The following is a 22,899-nucleotide window of genomic DNA, read 5'->3' as shown; positions in this document are numbered from 1 at the left end:
ACACAAACTTGTCCCGGGGTGGGTCTGGGGTGAGAGTACTGGAGGACGGGACTACCTCTGGTGGGCTAGCTGAAGAGAAGCTAGAGCTAGGGCAGTTGTGTGTTAGGAACCAAGAATGGAAACTTCTATTTGGAGAAAAATGCCAGAATTTGGGAACCATCACACAGTCATTTCAGAGAATTGTTTTCTGCCCAATTAAAAAAAAAGGTAATCTGATTATAGCTTTGTGGCATTTGAAAGGACTCTTGTAAGGGAGTAAACCTGCATCATGAGTGGTATTCTGGTGGTCAGACGCCAGCGATCTGCAGTGTGCACAGCAGGCCCTGCGCTGGGAGACAAGGACGCGTCGTGCCCCTTAGTGGTCTCCGAGACTCACGAAGTCAGAGACCAGACAAGGACTTTCCTCTGCTGACTGTGCGCTCCTCGGCTACTTGAAGATTGTATTTTGTTTGTTTTGTTTCATTTCCTGTGAGTCCAGAAGACTCCCGTAAGCGACGGCTGCAGCCCACACAGGGGGACACGTGCGGACAGGGAGGTGGCCTGGTCGTCTCAGCTGGAGCCGAAGAGCCAGGTGGGGAGCGGCCCTGATGTGTCCTCTCGTGCGGCAGCAGCGTGAGGCCTGCCCCCTCTACTCTGACTATTAAGAGCATGAATGCCAAGCGGCAACTATCAATTGCTGTTCTACAGTAACCGTCAGGAATAAATGGCTCCGGTTTCCAGATACTTCTAGGGTGGGTGAAGGTAAGTATTTGTGTGAGCTGCCTATTGCTGACCCAAGAACTTATTAACAGCCTTTGTCTTAAACCATCTGTCTTGTTTTGCTGAACACTCAGCCACCCGTTGGCCCCTCTCCACTCCTGACTTCGGCTAGATGGAGCCAGTACACTCCCTGAAGGATGGGGAAAGACATCACCTTTTCCCAGCATCCAGTCGTCTCTCACCTGGAGGCACAAATGTGTTGGTCAAAATGAAAAGTCCCAGCAGGAACAAATTAAATGTCTGGGTTAATCGACGACCTGTGTAATTCAGTGCCCAGAGTGCAACACATCGGGCCAAGGTAGTTAGAGCTCCAAAGATGACCTGTAACAGGAAAATATTTCTCCCAAAGTGCTGCAGGTTGACCATGAGGCCATAAAAGGGTATGGTGTTTGCGAATCTGCAGTGAACAGAAGAGGACAACAAAAGCCGTAAGTTAGCTCCGTCGTGCTGCAGCGGAGAATTAAATTGACCCAGAGACCAGTGTTGGTACAAAGAAGACCTAGTCTGGTTTATCTAACACTTCATTTAAGGTGATAATTTAATTTTTAGTTTTTTGTTAATTTGAATACTTTATTCATTAATTTAATTGATAATTCATTAAAATTCCCAAGCCTGCGGTTTTCAAAAGGAAAAGATTTTCTAAAAAGTTCATGTTTACTACATTTAGTAAATATTTACCCTTTTAGCATTCTTTTAACATGTGCATCAGGTTTGAAAAGTTAATTCTATAAAACACCATCTAGTCTATGAAATGCTGTCCTGAATTTCTACAGTTTTATTCTCATAAGTTTAAGACCACAGAGCATTCCCCACACACAGAAAAAAATATTGTGTGTATGTAAAAGTGGATTTGTTTTATTTATTTATTTATTAAAAAATTTTTTTTAATAGAGGCATGTTTTATTTTATTTATTTATTTGTTTGTTTGTTTGTTTGTTTTGTTTAAACATGCACTGGGTATAGTCAGAAGTGCGGGAGGGTGAGAGAATTCACCAGAGCCAGAGCGGGGAGCAGAGCAGGCAGAAGGACCGAAGTACACTGCTGAGGGGAGCAGCGGGCGGCAGGAGAGGTCTGCGCGCCATGTGGGACCCTCCTCTGGTGGTCGGGGAGCAGCCGGGGATCGAACCGGCGCCGCAGAGGCTGCGGGCAGCTTCGCAAGCCAGTGCTCAACCGCTGCGCCACCTGGGAGGCCCAAAAGTGGATTTGTTTTAAATCGAGGTGACATTGGCTTACAATATTATGTTTTACTGCAGAGTTAGTGGCTTGCTCTGCTTCATCCAGGCTTGAGTGTGGGGGCGGTGAGCCTGGTCTTCAGTCTGCTCTCCTCTGCCTGGAGGGGCATGGGTGTGGGGCACAGGAACCTGTGATTGTGGACACGGGGTCCAGGGAGTGCTGGCCTGTGCATGTGTAAGTGCAGGCCCTATGTGGAGAGGCCAGGGGTGTAAGGGCAATGTCTGAGACAGGACGACGGCTGCTGGAGGACCACTCTGATGTGAGACTGCAAAATGACATGCCAGAGAACAAGGCCAGAGAAAGAAACCGCAATGATTTGCTAAGGGATGGAACACTTGGTTGCTGCCAGCCTCCCAGCACCCGGGTCCCGGGCCTGGCCTGTGCCTGCCTCCCTGCCTGGTGTGCCTGTGTGTCTGGTTTCCTGCTCCAACATTAAAGGCTTGTGAAATACACCAATGGCTCCAGGATTCTTCTTTACCCATCTGTGCAAATCAACTTGAGCGTGCATGGTTGCACCAGGCCCCCTCCGCTGCACAATCCCCACCACTGTGGCTGCCGCTGGGCCCCCCTGTGCAATGTCACAGGTCAGGGCCTGTTCTCTTTGAGTAGCAGCAGGGCATGACTTGCTGGCTGACTGCTTCTCTTCAGCATGTTGTGCACCTCCACCAATTTCCCTTTGTCCGATTTTTCCAGTGGAAGGGGTAGAAGGCCCCTCTCACCTGTTGTAGGCCATGGCTCTCCTCTCTGTCCAACTACGGGATGCTGGACTCCCAGCTGCTCTCATACTCTGAGAGCCCACTGGTACTGCTCGTTTTCCAAACAGCTCCTCTCCTAACATCTGCCATGCTGGGCCCCACCCCAGCCTGCTCTCCCCCCCACCCTGTCAGTGACCCCCCCGTTGCCTCTTAGCCTACCATCCCAACAAGTCAACCACTTCCGTGAAAAACCTTCGGAAAAATCCTGTCTCTGTTGGTGAATCCCTAAATCGTCCTTTGAGCTAATTTTCTTCTAGGCTTATATTCTTTTTGGTTGTATGAGGGGAGAGAGTGTTCCCAGCATCTCTATCCCGCCCTGTTGTGTGTAGGGCAAGCTCGTTGCATGTTTATGTACTGAAATATTCATTGGGTTGGATATATTCGTGATCTCTTCACCACACTGCATGAAAGATTTGTTTCAATTAAAATGGAAAGAAAATAGAAAGTCAAAATCTGTACTGTGTGGAAGTTCTCAACATTAGTCTCTCGTGAGGAGATGGATAGTGCTATATCAAATCATTAACTCCTGATTATACAATCACTTCCATGTGTTTATAAGTTTTTTCCATTAACTCCCAACATAATCACCTGGCTTATTCTGTTCCTTGCTCTCACAACACTGTTATAACCTTTGATATAAGTAGACTCAGACTACCACTCTTGATATCTTCAGCCCGGCATGAGGCCTACCTGATAAAGAACAGGAGAAGGGTCCTTTTACGCATGTTGGGTATTCGAAACAAGTCAAACCCAGAAGGTGTTTTCTTTGCTGCCTCCAGCTCCTCCTGCATGGCGGATCTCAAAACCTTCAACAGCAACCAACACATGTCATTTGCCAACAGTCAGGCTTGGTGGGGAGCACCGCACCCAACAGCCTGAGAGAGCTGTGCTCCCTTTCTGGCTAGTATAACATCACACAGAGTTGCAGGAGTGAAAGTGATAGGCAGGAAAATGTAGGTAGTTCAAGAGACTCCAGGAAATTATGCAGCAAGAACAATATTTTGAAAATGAGCCCTAGAGGGGTGCAGGGCCCCCATGCATGAGTGTAGTTTATAGCCTCAGACCAGGAATTAAACAGAGGGCATTACCTGGTGCTCAAGCCCCTGTTGAGAGCCACAGGAGACGAGGGAACTGTAGTGCACCCTCAGCCCTCTGCCCTTGTTAGCCAAACAGCTTGTGTGTCTCAGTCAGGAGAAGGCAGAGGCCAGTTATGTCTTCCCTGCAGCCAGGACCTGCCTCCCCTCGCCTGCTCACCTCCATGTTCAGAGCTTCTCCAGCATTCTTCATGCCATTTATGTGTGCCACTCGCTGAAGTGTCTTTAAGCCCTGGTCTGGTTTGTTGGCGATGATCAGCCACCGAGCGGACTCCACCAGCCACCTGATGGAAGAGGTGTGCACGCGTGCGGCAGCTCTCATGTTTGCTTGAGATTGTTACTGGTGACAGAGGCTTTTGCCGTCTGTCTATTATCTGCGACTTGTTGGGATGGGAACAGGAAATCATGTTCTGTTACACAAATAGTGAGAAACCATGGACATGACTATGGAGGCGGTATGCCTTCATGGCTAGGAAGGTAGGTTTTGGAGTCAAATCACCTCTCTGATTACTCATTGGAAGACTTCTCAAGAAGTTTAACAGAAGCCCTTACATGCTTAATTTCCTTTCAAAGTTTGGCATGAATCTAGCAATTTTGTTCTCAATATATATATATATATGTGTATATATATATATTTTCTATTAATTTTATTATCTATTTTCTATTATATCTGAATATTATGTTTCTGTACTACATATATAACATATATATATATACACACACACACATATAATTTTTTTAAAGTGCCACATTATATGAGTTTAAAAACCCAGTAACCTTTGGAAGTACTATGCTTGGCTGGTCACTAACTACCTAAGTGTGTTGCTTGTTTCCATCTGCCTCAGTTTCTCACCAGTTAGCGGGGACAGCAGCTTCTCTTCCTTGCAGGGTTGTTATGAGACTAGAATGACATAATGGATGAATCTGACCTGGATTACACTTTCCGGTGTCTGTGAATTCATCTGACTGTATAAGGTCTACAGTAATTGCTCCATGTTTTACTAAATATGACTGTCTTCTAGATTGGTTTTTAAGTGTGGGAATGAAGTTATCCATAAATTAATGTTAAAAATACTTGCAGGAAGAGGGAGTTCTGACACATGATGTGTTTCACCCAATCTTCACATCAATTTTTAGTAGTGGAGAAACCGTGTTCTTGTTTTATCAAACAGCTATATGAATAAATTTTCCGCTTTTTCCTTTTATTCATTTTCACCCACAAAAATTAAAAATCACTGAAAAGTTGACCATAAGCTGATTCATTCTGAAGTCAAGGAAAAATTGAAGGTGTTTCTTTTTGAAATATTAGTCTATATTTTATGAAGGAAAGAAATCCTGGAATAACTCTGTGACCATTATACTGAGTAAGACTTAAAAGAAAGATGGCAGGAATACTCAGGACTCTCAGGCAGGAGAATCACTGTTACTCCAAGTTCTGCTTATCCAGTCGCACAGATTGAGTAAGTTAGTGACAGGACATGAGGTCCTCACAATAAGGAAGCATCCAGGGAAGAAGAGATCACTGTTCCCCATTCAATATTCATTGTCCATGCCTGTTTTCCATGGGACAAAGTGGGAGAGAGGCTCTTACCTTGAGGAGAGAAAGAAGACAAAGAGAGGCACAGACAGCACCAGCTGCAGGGTGCGCCACTCCCGAAACACAAAAGCCAGCCCTCCCAGGGCCATCTGTCCAGCACTAAAGGCACAGAATATCAGTGTTATCATCAAAGCTTTAGACCGGGAACTTGCCCACTCCAGAACTGCAAAAAACAACACAACACCCAAGGGGATATTAACGCCAGTCTGTCGTGAAAGTTCAAGGTCACTGTCAAGGCTTGGGCAATGGAGTTGATCAAACTGGTGACTCACGGAGCAAACCGCCATTTGTCATGATGGACACAGCAGAACAACCTGACAGGAAGCGCAGGGAGCCGTAGATGAGGAAGGTGGGCGCGAAGGCCGCACAGGTGCCCCAGACAGAGAGCTGCAGGAGGCTCCATTTGAGAACCAGCTTCCGCCCAAATCTGAGAAACAGAGTGGGGTTAGATTGTGGTAGCCAAAATAATTTGTAGCAAACACTTAAGAAAATAAGCACTTACTCTGAAATTTAGAGGATGTTTTAACTTGTGATTCTTTGTATCTTAAGCTTGAAAAATCAAGAGCTCAACCAACAATAGAAATCTCTTCAAAAGCTATGTCCTCTGTTTGTACTGTAGACTGAGGATAGCAAAACCATCACCCAAGCACCAGGAAGCCTCTGATACCAAGTGACACCCTATAAAAGAGACAACAGGGCCTCCCCTGGTGGTGCAGCAGTTGAGTGCTGGGCTGCGAAGCTGCCCGCAGCCTCTGCAGTGCCGGTTCCATCCCTGGCTGCCAGCAAGGGTCCCACATGGTGCTGCAGACCTCTCCTGCCCTGCCCGCTGCTCCCTTCAGCAGTGTATTTCGTCAGACTGCCTGTTCTGTTCCCCACTCTGGTTCTGGTAGATTCTCTCACCCTCCTGCGCTTCTGACTGTACCCAGTGCTTGTATAAACAAATAAATAAATCTTTAAAAAAATATATTAAAAAAATAAAAAACTAAAGAGACGACACCAGTGGAAATGGTAATACACATAAGCATCCATTGTACTAACACACCGTGTAACACAGTAGATAGTATATTAGTTTCTAGAACACAAGAGAGTTGAACATATATTGAGTCTCTGGGATCTTAAAGGTTCAGGCTAAACTGATGCAAAAAGAAAATCAATGGAACAATCTATTGAAATACTTAAGGATGTGCAAGAATCTCTTTGTTGATTCTGGATTGTGTGGATTCTGCTTTCAAGCACTGTGCTTTATCTAGAATAAAATGTAAGAGAGCACAACCAAGAGGAAACTATAGAAAGTTCTCAGGGAAAATAATTATGTAGTATGGAAATAAAGGAGAAAGAAAGTGAAAGACAAAAAAGGAAAAGGGAATTCTGTGTCTCTTTGGGTGTCAAGAAAGGGGAATCTTGATGAGACAATTGGGGACTAAACAGGATGTTGAACAATAAAAGCAAATAGACAGCATTTGGGATTTGGCATTGCTGTGTGATATCTGAAACAGAATTCTAAAAATATTCAAATAATTTCCCCCAAAGGCAGAAAGTATACAATGTAGGTACAAACAACACTGATTACTCATAATCATATAATCATCATCAAGAAATAATGTAGAGGACCTCCCTGGTGGTGCCGGGGTTAAAATCTTAGTGCTATCCAACAGAAATAAAAAGAATAATCAGTAACTACTATGAAGAGTTGTATGGAAACAAGTTCAACAATCTAGAGGAGATGGACAAATTCCTACAACTCTACAATCACCCAAAGCTAGAGAAAGAAGAAATAGAACACCTAAACAGACCAATTACAAGCAGCGAAATTGAAATGGTAATCAAAAACCTCCCCAAAAACAAAAGCCCAGGACCTGATGGATTTACAAATGAATTCTACCAAACATTCAGAGTTGAATTGGTGCCTATCCTTCACAAACTCTTCCAAAAAATTGAGAAGGAAGAGACAATACCAAACACGTTCTATGAAGCCAACATTACACTAATACCAAAACCGAATAAGGACTACACAAAAAAGGAAAACTACAGGCCAATCTCCCTAATGAACACTGATGCAAAAATCCGCAACAAAATTTTAGCTATCAGAATCCAACAATGTGTCCATAAGATAATTCACCACGACCAAGTAGGATTCATTCCAGGGACACAAGGATGGTTTAACATCCGAAAATCAATCAACGTTATCCAACACATCAACAAAAAGAAATATAAAAACCATATGATAATATCAATAGATGCTGAGAAAGCTTTCGACAAAGTGCAACACCCATTCATGATAAAAGCCCTTGAAATTCTTGGGATACAAGGAACATACCTCAACATCATAAAGGCCATCTATGACAAGCCAACAGCCAGTATCATTCTCAATGGTGAAAAGCTGAAAGCAATTCCATTAAGATCTGGAACAAGACAAGGATGCCCACTCTCACCACTGCTTTTCAATATAATACTGGAAGTCCTAGCCAGAGCAATAAGACAAGAGAAAGACATCCAAGGAATCCAAATAGGAAAAGAAGAAGTCAAACTATCACTATTTGCAGATGATATGATAATACACATAGAGAACCCCAAAAACTCCACAGAAAAACTAATTCAACTCATCAATCAGTTCAGTAAAGTGGCAGGATACAAAATCAACACACAAAAGTCAGTAGCCTTCCTATACACAAACAATAAATCTGAAGAAGAAGAAATCAAAAAAACCATCCCTTTTATTATTGAAACAAAAAATCAAATATTTGGGAATAAATCTAACAAAAGAGGTAAAGGACCTATACAAAGAAAACTATAAAACACTGTTAAAAGAAATAGAAGAAGACACAAAGAAATGGAAAGACATCCCCTGCTCATGGATTGGAAGAATAAACATTATTAAAATTGCCATCCTACCAAAAGCAATATACACATTCAATGCTATTCCAATCAAAATTTCAATGTCATTCTTCAAAGAAATAGAACAATTATTGATGAAATTCATATGGAATCACAAAAAAACCCGAATTGCCAAAGCTCTCCTGAAAAAGAAAGAAGGGAATGGAGGCATCACACTCCCAGGCTTCAAACTATACTACAAAGCCATAATCATCAAAACTGCATGGTATTGGAACAAGAACAGACATACAGACCAATGGAATCGAATAGAAAATCCAGAAATAAACCCACAGATTTATGGTCAACTAATCTTTGACAAAGGAGCAAAGACTATGCATTGGAGCAAAGAAAATTTGTTCAATAAATGGTGCTGGGAAAACTGGGTTGCTACATGCAAAAGAATGAAGCTTGACCACTACCTCACACCATACACAAAAATCAACTCAAAATGGATTAAATAACTAGACATAAGACCTGAAACCATAAAATATATAGAAGGAAATATAGGCGAAACACTACGTGATTTGCACATCAAAGACATCTTTACAGACACATCACCCAAAGCAGTGATAGTGAAGGCAAAGATAAACAGCTGGGACTACATCAAATTAAAGAGCTTCTGCACAGCAAAAGAGACAATAACAAAAACAAAGAGAAACCCCACCAACTAGGAGAACATTTTTGCACCCAACAGTAATGATAAAGGACTGATCACAAAAATCTGCAAAGAGCTGATGAGACTCAACAACAACAAAGAAAATAACCCAGTCAAAAAATGGGCAGAAGAGCTAAAAAGAAACTTCTCTGAAGAGGAAATGCAAATGGTCAAAAGGCATATGAAAAAATGTTCAACATCACTTGTCATCAGGGAAATGCAAATCAAAACTACCATGAGATACCATCTCACACCAGTGAGAATGGCACATATTAAAAAAACTAGCAACAACAAATGTTGGCGAGGTTGTGGAGAAAAAGGAACTCTCCTGCACTGTTGGTGGGAGTGCAAACTGGTCCAACCACTATGGAGAGCTGTGTGGAGATTTCTGGACCTACTAAACATAGAGCTTCCATATGATCCAGCAATTCCACTCCCAGGTATTTACCCAAAGGACACAGAAACATCCATTCCAAAGAGCACCTGCACACCTATGTTTATAGCAGCACTATTTACAATAGCTAAGCTTTGGAAACAGCCCAAATGCCCAAAAATAGATGACTGGATCAAGAAGATGTGGTACATATATACCATGGAATATTACTCAGCATTCAAAAAAGATAAACACATGCAATTTGCAGCAACATGGATGGCGCTGGAAGGGATCATGCTCAGCGAAATAAGCCAAAAAGAAAAAGAAAAATACCGGATGGTCTCACTCATAGCAGGAATCTAGAAAACCTAAACAAGGGACCAGGAAAATGAATAACTATAAGAAAGTGAAAATCAAAATCAACAAAAAACTATGAACCAGAGACACTTTTTGGGGGGTGGGGGGCGGGAGGGGAGGGATTGGGGTCAAAATGGGGGGGTTGCAATTGTATGGGGAATATAAAAATAAAATATATTTAAAAAAAAAAAGAAAAGAAAAGAAACTGTAATCAAAGTGCAAAAAAAAAAAAAATCTTAGTGCTATCAAGCCATCACCAGCCACTGTGGCCTGGGAGGTAGCATCCTCCATCTCTCGCCAGGGAGCTGACCCATATGGGGCAGCAGACCTCTCCTGTCTTGCCTGCTGCTCCCTTCAGCAGTGTATTTCAGTAGATCCACCTGTTCTGCTCCCCACTTTGTCTGGTGAATCCTCTCACCCCACCTGCACCTATGGCCTAGACTACAGCTCTTGTATGCATAAATAAATAAACAAAATAAATCTTTTTTTTAAAAAAGAAATAATATAGAAAGCAAAAGCAAAATGGTGGACCCAAACAAATTCATTACAGCAAATACATCAGCCAAACTAATTGCAAATGGTCTAAATAGTAAATTATAGAGATAAGCAGAATGGGTTAGCACCTAATTATAGGTGCTTATAGAAATAGAACTTAAAATATTATAGATTTAAAGAAGATTGACAGAAAAAGATACACAATTCAAATGGTAATAACAAGTCTGGTGTATTTATATTAATATCACATTAAATAAAATTTCAAAACAAAATACATCTCCAGAAATAATGCTGAAAATGCCCAGTGTATATGAACTCCACAAAACTTTGGAATATATGAAACAAAATCAACAGATTTAGTTACACAACACACAGTGATGACTGGAGGTTTAAAAATATTTTTTTTTTTTTGTATAGAGGCATGCTTTATTTATTTGTTTGCTAGTCTGTTTGTTTGCTTTTTTTTTTTTTTTTTTTTTGTTTATACATGCACTGGGTACAGTCAGAAGCGCGGGAGGGTGAGAGAATTCACCAGAGCCAGAGCGGGGAGCAGAGCAGGCAGAAGGACCGAAGTACACTGCTGAGGGGAGCAGCGGGCGGCAGGAGAGGTCTGCGCGCCATGTGGGACCCTCCTCCGGTGGCCGGGGAGCAGCCGGGGATCGAACCGGCACAGCAGAGGCCGCGGGCAGCTTCGCAACCCAGTGCTCAACCGCTGCGCCACCGGGGAGGCCCTAAAAATATTTTTGCCTGGGCCTTCCCGGTGGCACAACGATTGAGCGCTGGGCTGCGAAGCTGCCCACAGCCTCTGCAGGGCCAGCTTGATCCCCGGCCGCCAGCGAGGGTCCACATGGCACGCAGACCTCTCCTGCTGTGCCCACTGCTCCCCTCAGCAGTGTACCTCGGTCCCTCTGCCTGTTCTGCTCCCCACTCTGACTCTGGTGAATTCTCTCACCCCCCACACCTCTGGCCTGTACCTCAGTTCTTGTATGCATAAATAAATACATCTTTAGAAAAATATTTTTGCCCTAATAAAATACAAAAAACACAAAATTTGCCTTTTAGTCATTAAATTATTTATTGACAGAATATTGGTTTACAACACTGCAGATTTTCCAGGAGTACAGGTTCACCCTCTTAAAATACATGTCACCAGAACACACCCCCATAGTTCACGAGGGTCGTCGTGCCCTTTGCCCTTTGCTCCTCTGGTTGCCTCGGTTCTGCAGTCAGATCTGAGGATTAGATTCGGTTTGTTTTTCACTGTTCTTTCGCTTTGTTTATTTTCCACATGAGTGAGATCATTCAGTATTTGTCTTTCTCATTCGGACTATTTTGCTTAGCATAATTACCTCCAGTTTCATCCGTTTTAGTCAGAAATGGCAAGATTTCATCTTTTTTAATAGCCAAGTAATATTCCACTGGAGATCCATGTTTTCCATCTTCTTTATCCACGCATCCATCATTAGGCATGTGAGCTGATTCCATATTGTAAACAGTGCCGTTTGGAAATATTATTTGCAAATATTGCAAACAGTGCAGTGAACAGAGGAGCGCAAGTTCCCTTCAGGTTAAAGTCTTTATATTTTCCCTTTTTATTTCTCTTAATACTTCCACTTTTACCATCTTTGTGTTTACTTATTTGATCTTCCATTTAGTCTATTTATTTCCATGACTTTCTCCAGAATTTTTAATCTACTCTATTTATCTTTTTTACATCTTGCTTTTTTATTTTCTTATTGAAAAGTGAACTTTCTATATTCTGTTCATCAACTTTATTTCTCAGGACAGTCATTTGTTTTTTCTGTTTTCTTTTATATCTTTCTTCAGCGTTCCTGGGTTTCCATCCCTTTATTGAAATTCTTTAGCATGGCAGTTTTGGACTCTGTATCTGATAGGAAGAAAAGACCTTCCATATTGCTGTGGTTGGATCCTGGGGATTTGATCTCTCTGTGGTGAAACAGTCTGTCCATTTTGCTATTCTGCGCCCCCGCCCCCCAATATCCTAAGGGTGCATAACTTCCACTTTCCAGCAGATGGTGCTGTGGGTTTCATTATACATTTTAAAGCTTTTCCTAACTAGGTGTTTCAGTATGTTGTATGATTTTGCATGTTGTAGAGAACTGTCTGCAGCTGCTGAGTCAGGCAGCTGGGGAGGGGCCTGGAGAGGTTCAATTACTGGTGAAGGTGGGGGTGCAGGTGGCTCATGCTTGTGGCACACTGACAGACCTCCACTCCAGGTGACCAGAGCCAAGTCTCTATAATGCGTGGGCTGTACTGTCAGCGCCAATTCACAGGATCAGTGTGAGTTCTGAGGGAGAGAGACGGAAGCACCACTCTGTGACCTCCTGCCCTCTTTACTGGGGACCCTGCCCACATTGCTCACATGAGCCCCTCTGTATGTATCTCCCCCCATTTAAGAGTGTGCATCCATACTAATCAGTTTTCCCCTGGCCAAGACCTCTAGTCAAGCATGGTACCATATGTTTGCAACCCCATTTCCTGCCTCGTCACTCTCTCTACCCACTTTTGTGTATAGGTTTGAATTTCCTCAGTGTCTCTCCTGTCAGGGTCAGTGCTGATATCCAATGTGTAATGGGTGCTCTAGTTTTGCCCCAAGTCACTGGATCATTTGGGTCCTGTGTCCTTCTGGACTACTTTATTTTTATTTTTAAAAAGATTTATTTTATTTATTTATGCATGCAAGAACTGGGGTACAGGCCAGAGGTTTGGTGGGTGAGAGGATTCACCAGAGACAGAGTGGGGAGCAGGACAGGCAGATCTACTGAAATACACTGCTGAGGGGAGCAGCGGGCAAGACAGGAGAGGTCTACCTTGCCATATGTGGGTCAGCTCAGTGGCTGGGCGTGGAACTCAGGCTGTAGAGGCTGGCGATAGCTTGATAGTGCTGAGATTTTAACCCCTGCGCCACCAGGGAGGCCCCTTCTGGACTACTTTATATTAGTCTCCTGGGAGTACAGCAGAGAATCTCCTCTGATGCCATCTTCCCAACTTGAATCTCCTCTTTATTTCCTAATTCATTTTTGAATTACTATCTAGTGTCCTTTTATTTCAACTTGAACTCTTAAATGTAGTTTGTATGGCCAATGTGGTAGTAACAAAGTCCTCAGCTTTTCTTTATCTGGGAATGTCTAATTTCTCCTCATTTTTGAAGGATATTTTTACCAAATATAAGACTCTTAGATTACAATTTTTTATTTCCACCCCTGAAGTTTGTCACCCCCACTCTGTCCTGACTTTAACATTTCTGATGAAAAATAGACTGTAAATATTATTGATAATCCTTTCTATGTCGCCATATATTTGTCTTACTGTTTTCAAAATCATGTTGTAATTTTAGTTTTCAAAAGACAAGTTAAAATAGATTAGGTCCAGGTATCATCAATAATATAGCAAACAAAGAAAAAACACTTCTCAGAATTCATCAATCTCTGTTGTTAAAAATCACTGAGCAAACTAGAAATGCAAGATAACATTCTCAACCTTATTGAGAGTATCTACAAAACCATACACATAGCATCATACTTAAGAAGGCTCAATATATTCCTTCTCCAGTCCATGAAAGAAAAAAATCATGGATTTATCTCTCACTATTTTTAACAGTATATTAGAGGTCTTGACTACTGTCAGACAGCAGAAATAAAAGGCATACAATTTGGAAAGGAAGGAAAAGAAGTCCTTTAAGGTGATATGATCTTGTAGTAAAAACAGTAAGGGAATTCAAAGTAGATATTGTAGAGACAAAACAGGAACTTAGCAAATTTGCAAGATTCAAAGTAAACATGTAAAATCTATCCCAATAAATAATATGACTTACATATTTTACAAACTGCATTTACATTGGTATCCAAAAAATTAGGAATAAAAGTGTTGGAAAAAACTATGAAATCCTAAACAAAATCTAAATTAGTGGATTGATGCACAATCACCACATACTAGAAAATTAAATTTGTCAAAAATGGCAATTTTACATCTAAATTATCTACAGAGTCAATGCAATGCAAGTAGAATTCTCCAAAATCATTTTCTTAAAAAATGTGAGCTTACTTTAAAATTTAATTGTAAATATCAAATGTGAGTGCTTATAACTCCTTATTGCAAGACTTACTAGAAAATGACAATGAACAAGAATATGAGAAAATGCCGACAAGATAGATGTACATTTCCATGGAGCATGAGACATGATATGCATGGCAGAAATAAGTTCATAAATGATCAATTTTTTACAAAGTCATCAAGATGTTTCCAAGGAGAAATAAGACCTTTTCAATAAATGATGCTAGGATAGCTAGATATTTGTATAGGGGAAACACTTTGATTCATCTCATAACCTCCACAGAATTGAATCAAAATGAACCATAGAGAAAATTTTTGTGACATTGGAGCACACAAAATTTCTTTAAAAATACTAAAAGTAGGGGCCTCCCCGGTGGCGCAGCGGTTGAGCACTTGGTTGCGAATCTGCCCGCGGCCTCTGCGGCGCTGGTTCGATCCCTGGCTGCTCCCCGGCCACCAGAGGAGGGTCCCACATGGCGCGCGCGGACCTCTCCTGCAGCCCGCTGCTCCCCTCAGCAGTGTCCTTCGGTCCTTCTGCCTGCTCTGCTCCCTGCTCTGGCTCTGGTGAATTCTCTCACCCTCCCGCGCTTCTGACTGTACCCAGTGCTTGTATAAACCAACCAACCAACCAACCAACCAACCAAATAAATAAATAAATAAAACATGCCTCTATAAAAAAAAATTAAAAAAAATACTAAAAGTACCACCTATAACAGATATATCAGCCCAGATGATGTGTTCTTAAAAAACAGAAAAGGCCTCCCTGGTGGTGCAAGGTATTAAGATGCACCCTATGAAGCTATCCGCAGCCACTGTAGCACACATTAGATCCCCAGCCAGGGAGCCACCCACGTGGTGCACCAGACCTCTCCTGTCTCCCCGCTGCTCCCCTCAGCCGTGTTTTTCAGTCAATCCACCTGTTCTGTTCCCCACTCTGTCTCGGGTGAATCCTCACCCCCATACCTCTGGCCTGTACCCCAGTTCTTGAATGCATAAATAAATAAATCTTTAAAAAAATAGAAAAACATTAACACATAATGAAAAAAAATTAGGCCTAATTAATAAGCTTGTAAACTTGTAGGATACAAAGTCAACATACAGAAATCAGCTGTATTTCTATACACCAAAAATGAAATGTTTAAAAAAGAGTTAAAGGGTATAACTCCATTCTAAATATAAAAAACAATAAGGTACTTGGGTATTAAACCAAGGTACTATACTAAACCAAGGTGCTGAAATATCTAGACATTTTAGACAATTGGACTTTAATGAAGAAAAACACAAATTAATGGAAAGAGTATCCTATGTCCTGGATGAAGTAAAGCTAATATTGTTAACATGTATAGATATAATGCAATGTATAGATTTAAAGCAATCTCTATCAAAATTCAATGGCGTTTTTCACAGATAGAAAAAAATTATTCTAAAATTTAAGTGGAATCACAAAAGGCCATAATTAGCCAAAGAAATGTTCATAAAGAAGCACCAGGCGACACTATCACACTGTCTGATGTCAGACGTTTACTATACAGCTATAGTAACCACAAGGGTAGGTATTGGGCCTCCCTGGTGGCTCAGGGGTTAAAGTCTCAGCTCTATCAGCTATCAGCAGCCACTGCATCATGAGTGTACGAGTGCTACAGGGAGCTGACCCACATGGTTCAGCAGACCTCTCCTGTCTTGTCCGCTGCTCCCCTCAGCAGTGTTTATCAGTAGATCCTCCTGTTCTGCTCCCCACTCTGTCTCTGGTGAATCCTTTCACCCCCTGCACCTCTGGCCTGTACCCCAGTTCTCATATGCATAAATAAGTAAAAATAAATCTTTTTGAAAAGGAGCAGGTATTGACATAAACATAGACACATAGACCAATAGCACATAATCAAGATCCCAGAAATTAATCCTTCATATACTGATAAAGGAACCAAGAATACTCGGTGAGGACAAGATAATCTCTTCAATAATGGTGTTGGGAAAACTGGATAATCACCAGCAGAAGAATGAAATTTGATTCTTATCTTATACCACTCATAAAATTTAACCTGAAATGGAGTAAAGACAAATATTAACCTCAAACTACAAATCCCCTAGAAGAAAAGGAATCAACAAAGTTCCTGGACATTGACCTTGAGAACATTTTTTTTTTTTGGTAGAATAGTTATCCTAATTGGTATAAGGTTTTATCTGTGGTTGTTATCTGTGTTTGCCTACGAAGTTATGTCCCTATTCCTGTTGGTTATAACTGTCTTTTCTTGAGAAATATTTATTGAGATCTTTGAACCATTTTCATTCAGGTTATTTCTTTTTCTTTTTTTGCTATTGATTGTAGTATCAGTATTTGGATATTAACACTCTATCAAACACGATTCGAAAATAGCTTCTCTCAGTCCTCAGGTTTCCTTTTAGTTTTTTCTTTTGTTGGTGGAAGCTTTTTAGTTGACTTAATCCTGCTTGTCTATTTTTTGTTTTCACTGTCTGTGGTTTTGCTGCTAAGGATTATTGTCCAGAAGCCTTTTAATATATGTTGAGTTGAAAATCTTTAGCTACAAGGCTCCCTCATATTCACCAAATAACCCACTCTCACCTCTTTCACAACCCTCCTTTCTCACAGAGACAGACAAGCACACTCACCTATTACCCTGTGCCCATTAAAACTGATCAGTCATCATAAAGGGCTTGGTAAGGAGACTGGCCAGTATAATGTTCTGACCCAGGCATCTTTACGAATTACATTTAGAATGATGCGTTAAGAGCTCACAATAGATGATGTCAGACTTACAGATGAAAAGGGATGATTTTTTTTCTTTCATTTTCCTTATGGTAAACACAAGTTGCCATGCTGTCTGCCTATTTCAGGACTAGGACTGCCAGCAGAAACGCCAGACTTCTCATTCCACAAATCATAACACCTGAGGTATTTAGCTCTATTACCTTACATGGTTGCAAAAATTACTTTTAACAGCTTTTTTTTTTTTACAAAATCAAACATCCAGAGTACAGCCAAAACTGTTTCTTAATACAAATTTAGTATCACTACACTGTGTTTTATAGAAATGCCTACCTACTACTTGGACAACGAAGATACAATGACCACTCTGGAGCCCATGAGCGTAAGTCCAGATGGGACATAACACAGATGCCCTGGCCACACACGTGCAGTGCTGTTCTCTGTTCTGTTTGCAAACAGGCAAAACCCCCATTTTGATGCAATTTTTTTCTCCCTTTCCAGAGGTAACTCCTTCTCATCTTTATAAATGAACTGTAGGGCCTCCCCTGGTGGCACAGGCGGTTGAGCGCAGCTCTGTGAAGCTGTCCGCAGCCTCTGCAGTGCTGGTTCGATCTTGGCCAGCCGGCAAGGGTCCCACATGGGGTGGCAGACCTCTCCTGTCTCGCCCGCTGCTCCCCTCAGCAGTGTATTTCGTCAGTCTGCCTGCTCTGCTCCCCGCTCTATCTCTGGTGAATCCTCTCACCCTCCGTGCATCTGGCCTGTACCCCAGTTCTTGTATAAATAAATAAATCTTTAAAATAAAATTCTGGTTTAAATAAACAAACAAACAAATAAATAAATAAATGAAATGTAATGGTACTGGAATGTCTGAAATTCACCCCAGGTCCTAGGGAGATGTCTTTTCTGTGTTCCATCTAGCACTGTAATAACAGCTGTAATAACAAAATGGCACTCATCAAAGTGACTCTGTTTCTTCATTTCCAGCTCTAGCTCTTTGGGAAGCACAGCCACTCACAGCAGTGTACACTGCACACTGGAAATCGACAAAGATTTGTTTAGGAAAGAATGAATCACAAGCTGATGGAAATCCCCCAGAGGAAGGGCAGCATCACCTGGGGACACTCACCTGTCTGAGAGATGACCATATATGAAGCCTCCCACAAGCATTCCAGCCATGAATAAAGATTGAGCCACTGACTTATACGACTGATAATCGCATACGAGTTTCCACTAGAAGAGAAAACAATCGGCACAGAGGAGGGTCACAGCAGCTTCTCATCCCTCTGTGTTCACTCACTCTCACAGCCTCGTGCACAGGCTCTCTGATCTCCCTTTACTGCAGTCACAGCTCTCTACCATCCAAGTCTCCACTGCAGTGTGGGCTTCTCTGGAAATCCCCAACTAAGTCTTCTAGGTTGATTGGGGTCAATCTTCATCTTCACTTAATACTCCATTCCTCCGTGGACCTCAGTCTTTGCCTCACACTGAAAACACTGAGATTTTCAAAAGCACTGTGGCCTCTATTTCCTACCCAGAGTGAAATACCCTCTGGCTGGCTTCTCTGACAAAGAACCAGGGCATGGGGAACTTTTTGAAAACTCGTAGAGCTCTTTCCAATTTGCATCTAGGCTAAAACCAAGGCACCCACAATAATTTTCACACTTCCTACCAAGTGCTTGTCTATTATACCAAGTACTTGTCTAATCACCAGTCCTCACGCTAGATTTAAAGCTCTGTGATAGTGGAATCCTGTCTAATGGGTTGACTTCCCTGGCCTCAAATTCAATGCAAGTGCTCCGCATGGAGAGGTGAGCAGCCACTAGTTAATCAAAAAAGAAGTGTTCAGGCTATACAATAGCTACACACTCACTGAAGACTTGAGCCAGGACTTCTGTTATGTTATTCCCAACACCCCGACTTAGCCACACGAGATCAGTGGGGCCTCTCACCTCAGTCACGATGGTGGAAGAGAAGAAAGTTTGATCGTACACCCAGCCGTCCACACAGGGCTCCGTGCCTGCCTCGTTCCTGTTGGGGAAGGTCCCGTTCACCTGGAGCAGCTGCCATTGGGGATGGACGAAGCGCTGACACTTCTCTGGCTTCAGGTTTGAATCCAGTGGGATGGAGATTCTCAGGAGGGCATCTGGGCTAAAGCTCTCTGTGGTGTTAGTAGAGACCGTATCATTGTCGAGAATGCGGACCCAGCAGCGGTGATCCGGGATGGCCGCAGTGAAGTTCTCCAACAATAAATGAGACATTATTATCATGAGAATGGGAAGAATGGCAACTGCCTGAAGGGTCTGGAATTTCCCCAAGCCACCAACTTGTTCCAGGAGCTCTTCAAAGGCCATTGAGTGTGAACAGGCGCTCCACAAGAGCTGTGAAAATAGAATCGAAGGAGAAAAATTTCCTTTCACTGACACACACTAAGTTTGTGTGACTTCAAATAAGTTTTTCATCCATGGGGCCACACCTCACCAGTGCAACAGAGCATGAAAGCTGTTTCTCCAGTACTTTTTGAGTTAGGAGGTATAACATTTTTAGTAATGCCCGAGAAAATTACTTATTAGAGATACATCTAGCTATTAACAAAGAAAACTGTTTAAAAGTTTACTCTTGAGTATGATTTTCTGGAACACAATGATCTCATGGAATCAGCACTGAACTTTGGTATGTACATACTTTTAAATAAAATAAACTTGCCACATGGTCTTCAGTCATTTGCATAAAATGGAATTTGAGATGCATAAAAGTAAACTGTTTTATGGTTTTTCTATAGTGGAACAGAAAGCGAGTTTTTTGTTTGTTTAGTACTGAATTTAGATTAATATAGTTAATAAACGCAATGGCTTACTTTTCATCAGAGTAGAACGTGGCATGATAAGTACCTTTTATTAACTGAGTTTATGCTTCATTTTAAATCATAACAGAAACTTGCAGTTACTTTTTAGTTCCTTGAATTGTAGACACAGAGTAAAACAGTGGTCAGCTCGTTTAAAGGTTTACATGCACCTAACTGGTGAGTCTAGCTCCGAGTCAAAATTCCTGCTCCACTGCTAGACATTGACTCCGTATAACCAGATACTCTGAACAATGATCTACGCATCCTCAGAGCCTCAGATCAGGCTCTGTAGTTAAACAGGGTAGCAGTCCATACCCAAAGTTGGTTGTTGACCCCATCGGACAAGGCTACTGACTGAATCTCGGCTTAGGAGGTGTCTCCAGCTGTAAACACAATTGAGTGGGGCTAATGGCTGTTTACTTGTGGGCTGGGATATGCTTTGGGCTTCCTTACTGTGTGGAGATGCAGGCTACACCCCTTAATTGTGTTCGGTCACTGGACAAGGCTTCAAGTTGTATTTAGCAATCGGGCACAGTCACCTGTTGGCACCGATGTGGGGTGAAGGTATTGAATGGCCTCTGTGACTGGAGGCTGCTGCAGACAGGACAGTCAATGAAATTCTCAGCTATTTAGGAAAACTCAGCATCTAAATGAATTTGCAGCAGGGGGAGGCTGGAGAGAGCCATCCAGAGCAGCTCTGTTTTCCATTCTCCTAGCCCAAGCTTTTATTAAAGATATGAACAAAGGAACAAGAAAACAGCATGCAATGGTGTTCACGATTACACAAATTAATGTTAATGTTGAAAACAAGTTTTTTTAGTTAGTGGGGATCATATACACAAGCCAGCACATCCTCAGAAAATAGGAATCAATTCTGGGAAAGAAGAGTCAATTCTGTTTGCAGAACTTCTAACCTCTTGAAACTCCGTATGCAGAGTAAACAGGTGCTCTCAGACAACTCCAGCAGCCAGCTCCCCCTTTTTGTTTTTAAAGCAGAGTAAGCATAACTAGTTTTGGCAAAGCCTGTTCATCCAACCAAATAATAGAATCTCTTCATTGCTGTATTTTGCGCAAGATTTCTTTGTCAACATGGATTGGGTTTCCCAAGTTTTTGTAAATGATTTTTTTGAAAGTTTTGCAGGTACTCAGAAGTTTGAGCCTGCTCATGTGGGGCAGCAGCAGCAGCAGTGATACTGGCTAGGGTAACAATGTCTGCAATCAACCATCATATTAATCTTCTGGTACAGTGTTTTAAGTGATGCAGCAGCTCCTGCATGAATGCGATAGAAGGGGTTTCTTGCCATGGTTTCTGGATTTCAACGGGAACCCAAGTGGCTACCGGCCATTTCAGTATTAAGAATGTGATATTTGGATTGGATTTCTGATTTGTCCAGTTAATAGATTGTTGCAGATAACGGTCACTACAAGTAACATGATACGTGGAATAGGATGCATTATAAATAACTTGAACATTTCCTGACAATAAAACATATGGATTAAGCACACAGCAGAAGCAAAAATTTCCTCCTGGAAGGTAATGTTCATATGAGCACAATTTCCTTCAGTATGATGTAAGCCTCCCACACCTGTAGGGATCATTGTACCAGACCCAGCTTTTAGATGGAGTTTTGCATAGGCCCATGTCTCAGTCTTTATGGTTCCCCAAGTTCTCCCAGTCTCAGATCCTCTCAGTCCCCCCAGAGAGAGCACGACACCGAGCACCGTGAGGGTAGAGGGCGTCGAGTCTATCTGGCTACCTCCTGCTGGGAGGGGGCAGAGGAGGGTGGGGCAGCGGTGTTGGAGCAGGCCAGTCCAGGGTCCCCACATATAGTCGGTGGACTGGAGATACCTGCAAGTGGAAGGTTTGCAGCTTTTAACCTGCAGAAGACGAAACTAACCAAGAGGTTTAGAATACACGGGCCAAAGAGAAGGGCAAGCAGGCATGGCAAGTGGTCCAAGGAAGGGCAAAAGAAACCGTGAATGTGGATGTATGCGAATACAGAAAAATGCATCCTCCAGGTCCAGGACTGAAAAGAACTTCATATCTCCTGGCACCTGGGACAGCAATGTACAGGGATTTGGCACTACATGGGGCAGGGGAATCACAGCCTGGTTCATTTGTCTTCAGTCTTGAACCAGACGCCAAGAGCCATTTGGCTTTTTTGCCCCCAAGATAGGAGAGTTGTACGGGCTAGAGCAGGGTCCTAGCAGGCCCTGGTGTTTTAAAGTGTCGATTAGGCCAGAAAGACCTCTTGTTTCTGGGCTTGGTGAATATTGTTATTTTGGCAGGGATATGGCACTCCCGCTTTTAACTTGATTTCGATGGGAGCACTGGAGACTGCTCTCCCCACCTGTGACCTGTCAGACCAGACGGATGGGTCAATTTCCACAACTAGAGGCAAAATAAGTGGGCATAAGGGAGTGGCCCGCTGTTCTGGCTGGCGAACACAAAGTGAAGCACCCACCTTGGCCAAGATATCTCGGCCCAAAAGCAGGGTTGGGCATTCAGGGATCACTAGGAAGGCATGCGAAAAACAAAAGGAGTCCCAGAGGCACCCCAAAGGGGGGTAAAATATCTAGTAATAGTTTTTCAGGCTACTCCCTTAACTGCCACCCCACTAGATGTTAACAGGAAGGAACAAGATTGGAGGATAGAGTACATGGCCCCAGTATTCACCAGCAAGTCTGAATGGCCTCTACCTAGGCTCTGATGATGAAATCAAGAGGGCAGGAGCGATCAGAGCCTCTGGGTGCCATCAGAGTTCAGAGTGGACTGGCCCTGGTTTCTGCAACCGAGGACAGTCCCTTCTCCAGTGATTACCCTGACTTTGGAGGCACAGTCTTAGAGGCAACTGCCAGCTGTCCAGAAGCCAATCCCTTGGCCATGGCCACTCTCTTTGGAAATGACCTGTGCGGCCACACTAGCAGCACCTTGCTCCTCTCGTGAAGCCATCCCTGAGGTTCTAAGAGTGGCCACCATAGCCTCCCCACTGATACGGGCCTTTTGGGTCTCTTTCTTTGTCTCCTCTTGATCCCTGCTGTAAAAGACCTGGGTGGCAACAGTGA

General features: G+C 42.6%; 1 protein-coding gene across 1 annotated transcript; it reads right to left on the bottom strand.

Moving 5' to 3' along the window:
• Positions 1–2,032: 2,032 nt before the first annotated feature.
• On the bottom strand, positions 2,033–19,342 carry LOC311184059 (solute carrier family 22 member 10-like; the record flags this gene model as incomplete). The annotated part of the gene is made up of 7 exons (XM_084253868.1): positions 2,033–2,120; positions 3,438–3,553; positions 4,002–4,125; positions 5,433–5,601; positions 5,711–5,865; positions 18,118–18,221; positions 18,941–19,342. 7 exons carry the CDS (start codon positions 19,340–19,342, stop codon positions 2,033–2,035), a joined length of 1,158 nt encoding a protein of 385 aa, XP_084109994.1.
• Positions 19,343–22,899: the final 3,557 nt, after the last annotated feature.

This window comes from Talpa europaea (genome assembly GCF_964194135.1).
Source record: "Talpa europaea genome assembly, chromosome: 1".
Taxonomy (NCBI): Eukaryota; Metazoa; Chordata; class Mammalia; order Eulipotyphla; family Talpidae; genus Talpa; species Talpa europaea.
This window is presented reverse-complemented; position numbering and strand designations above follow the sequence as displayed.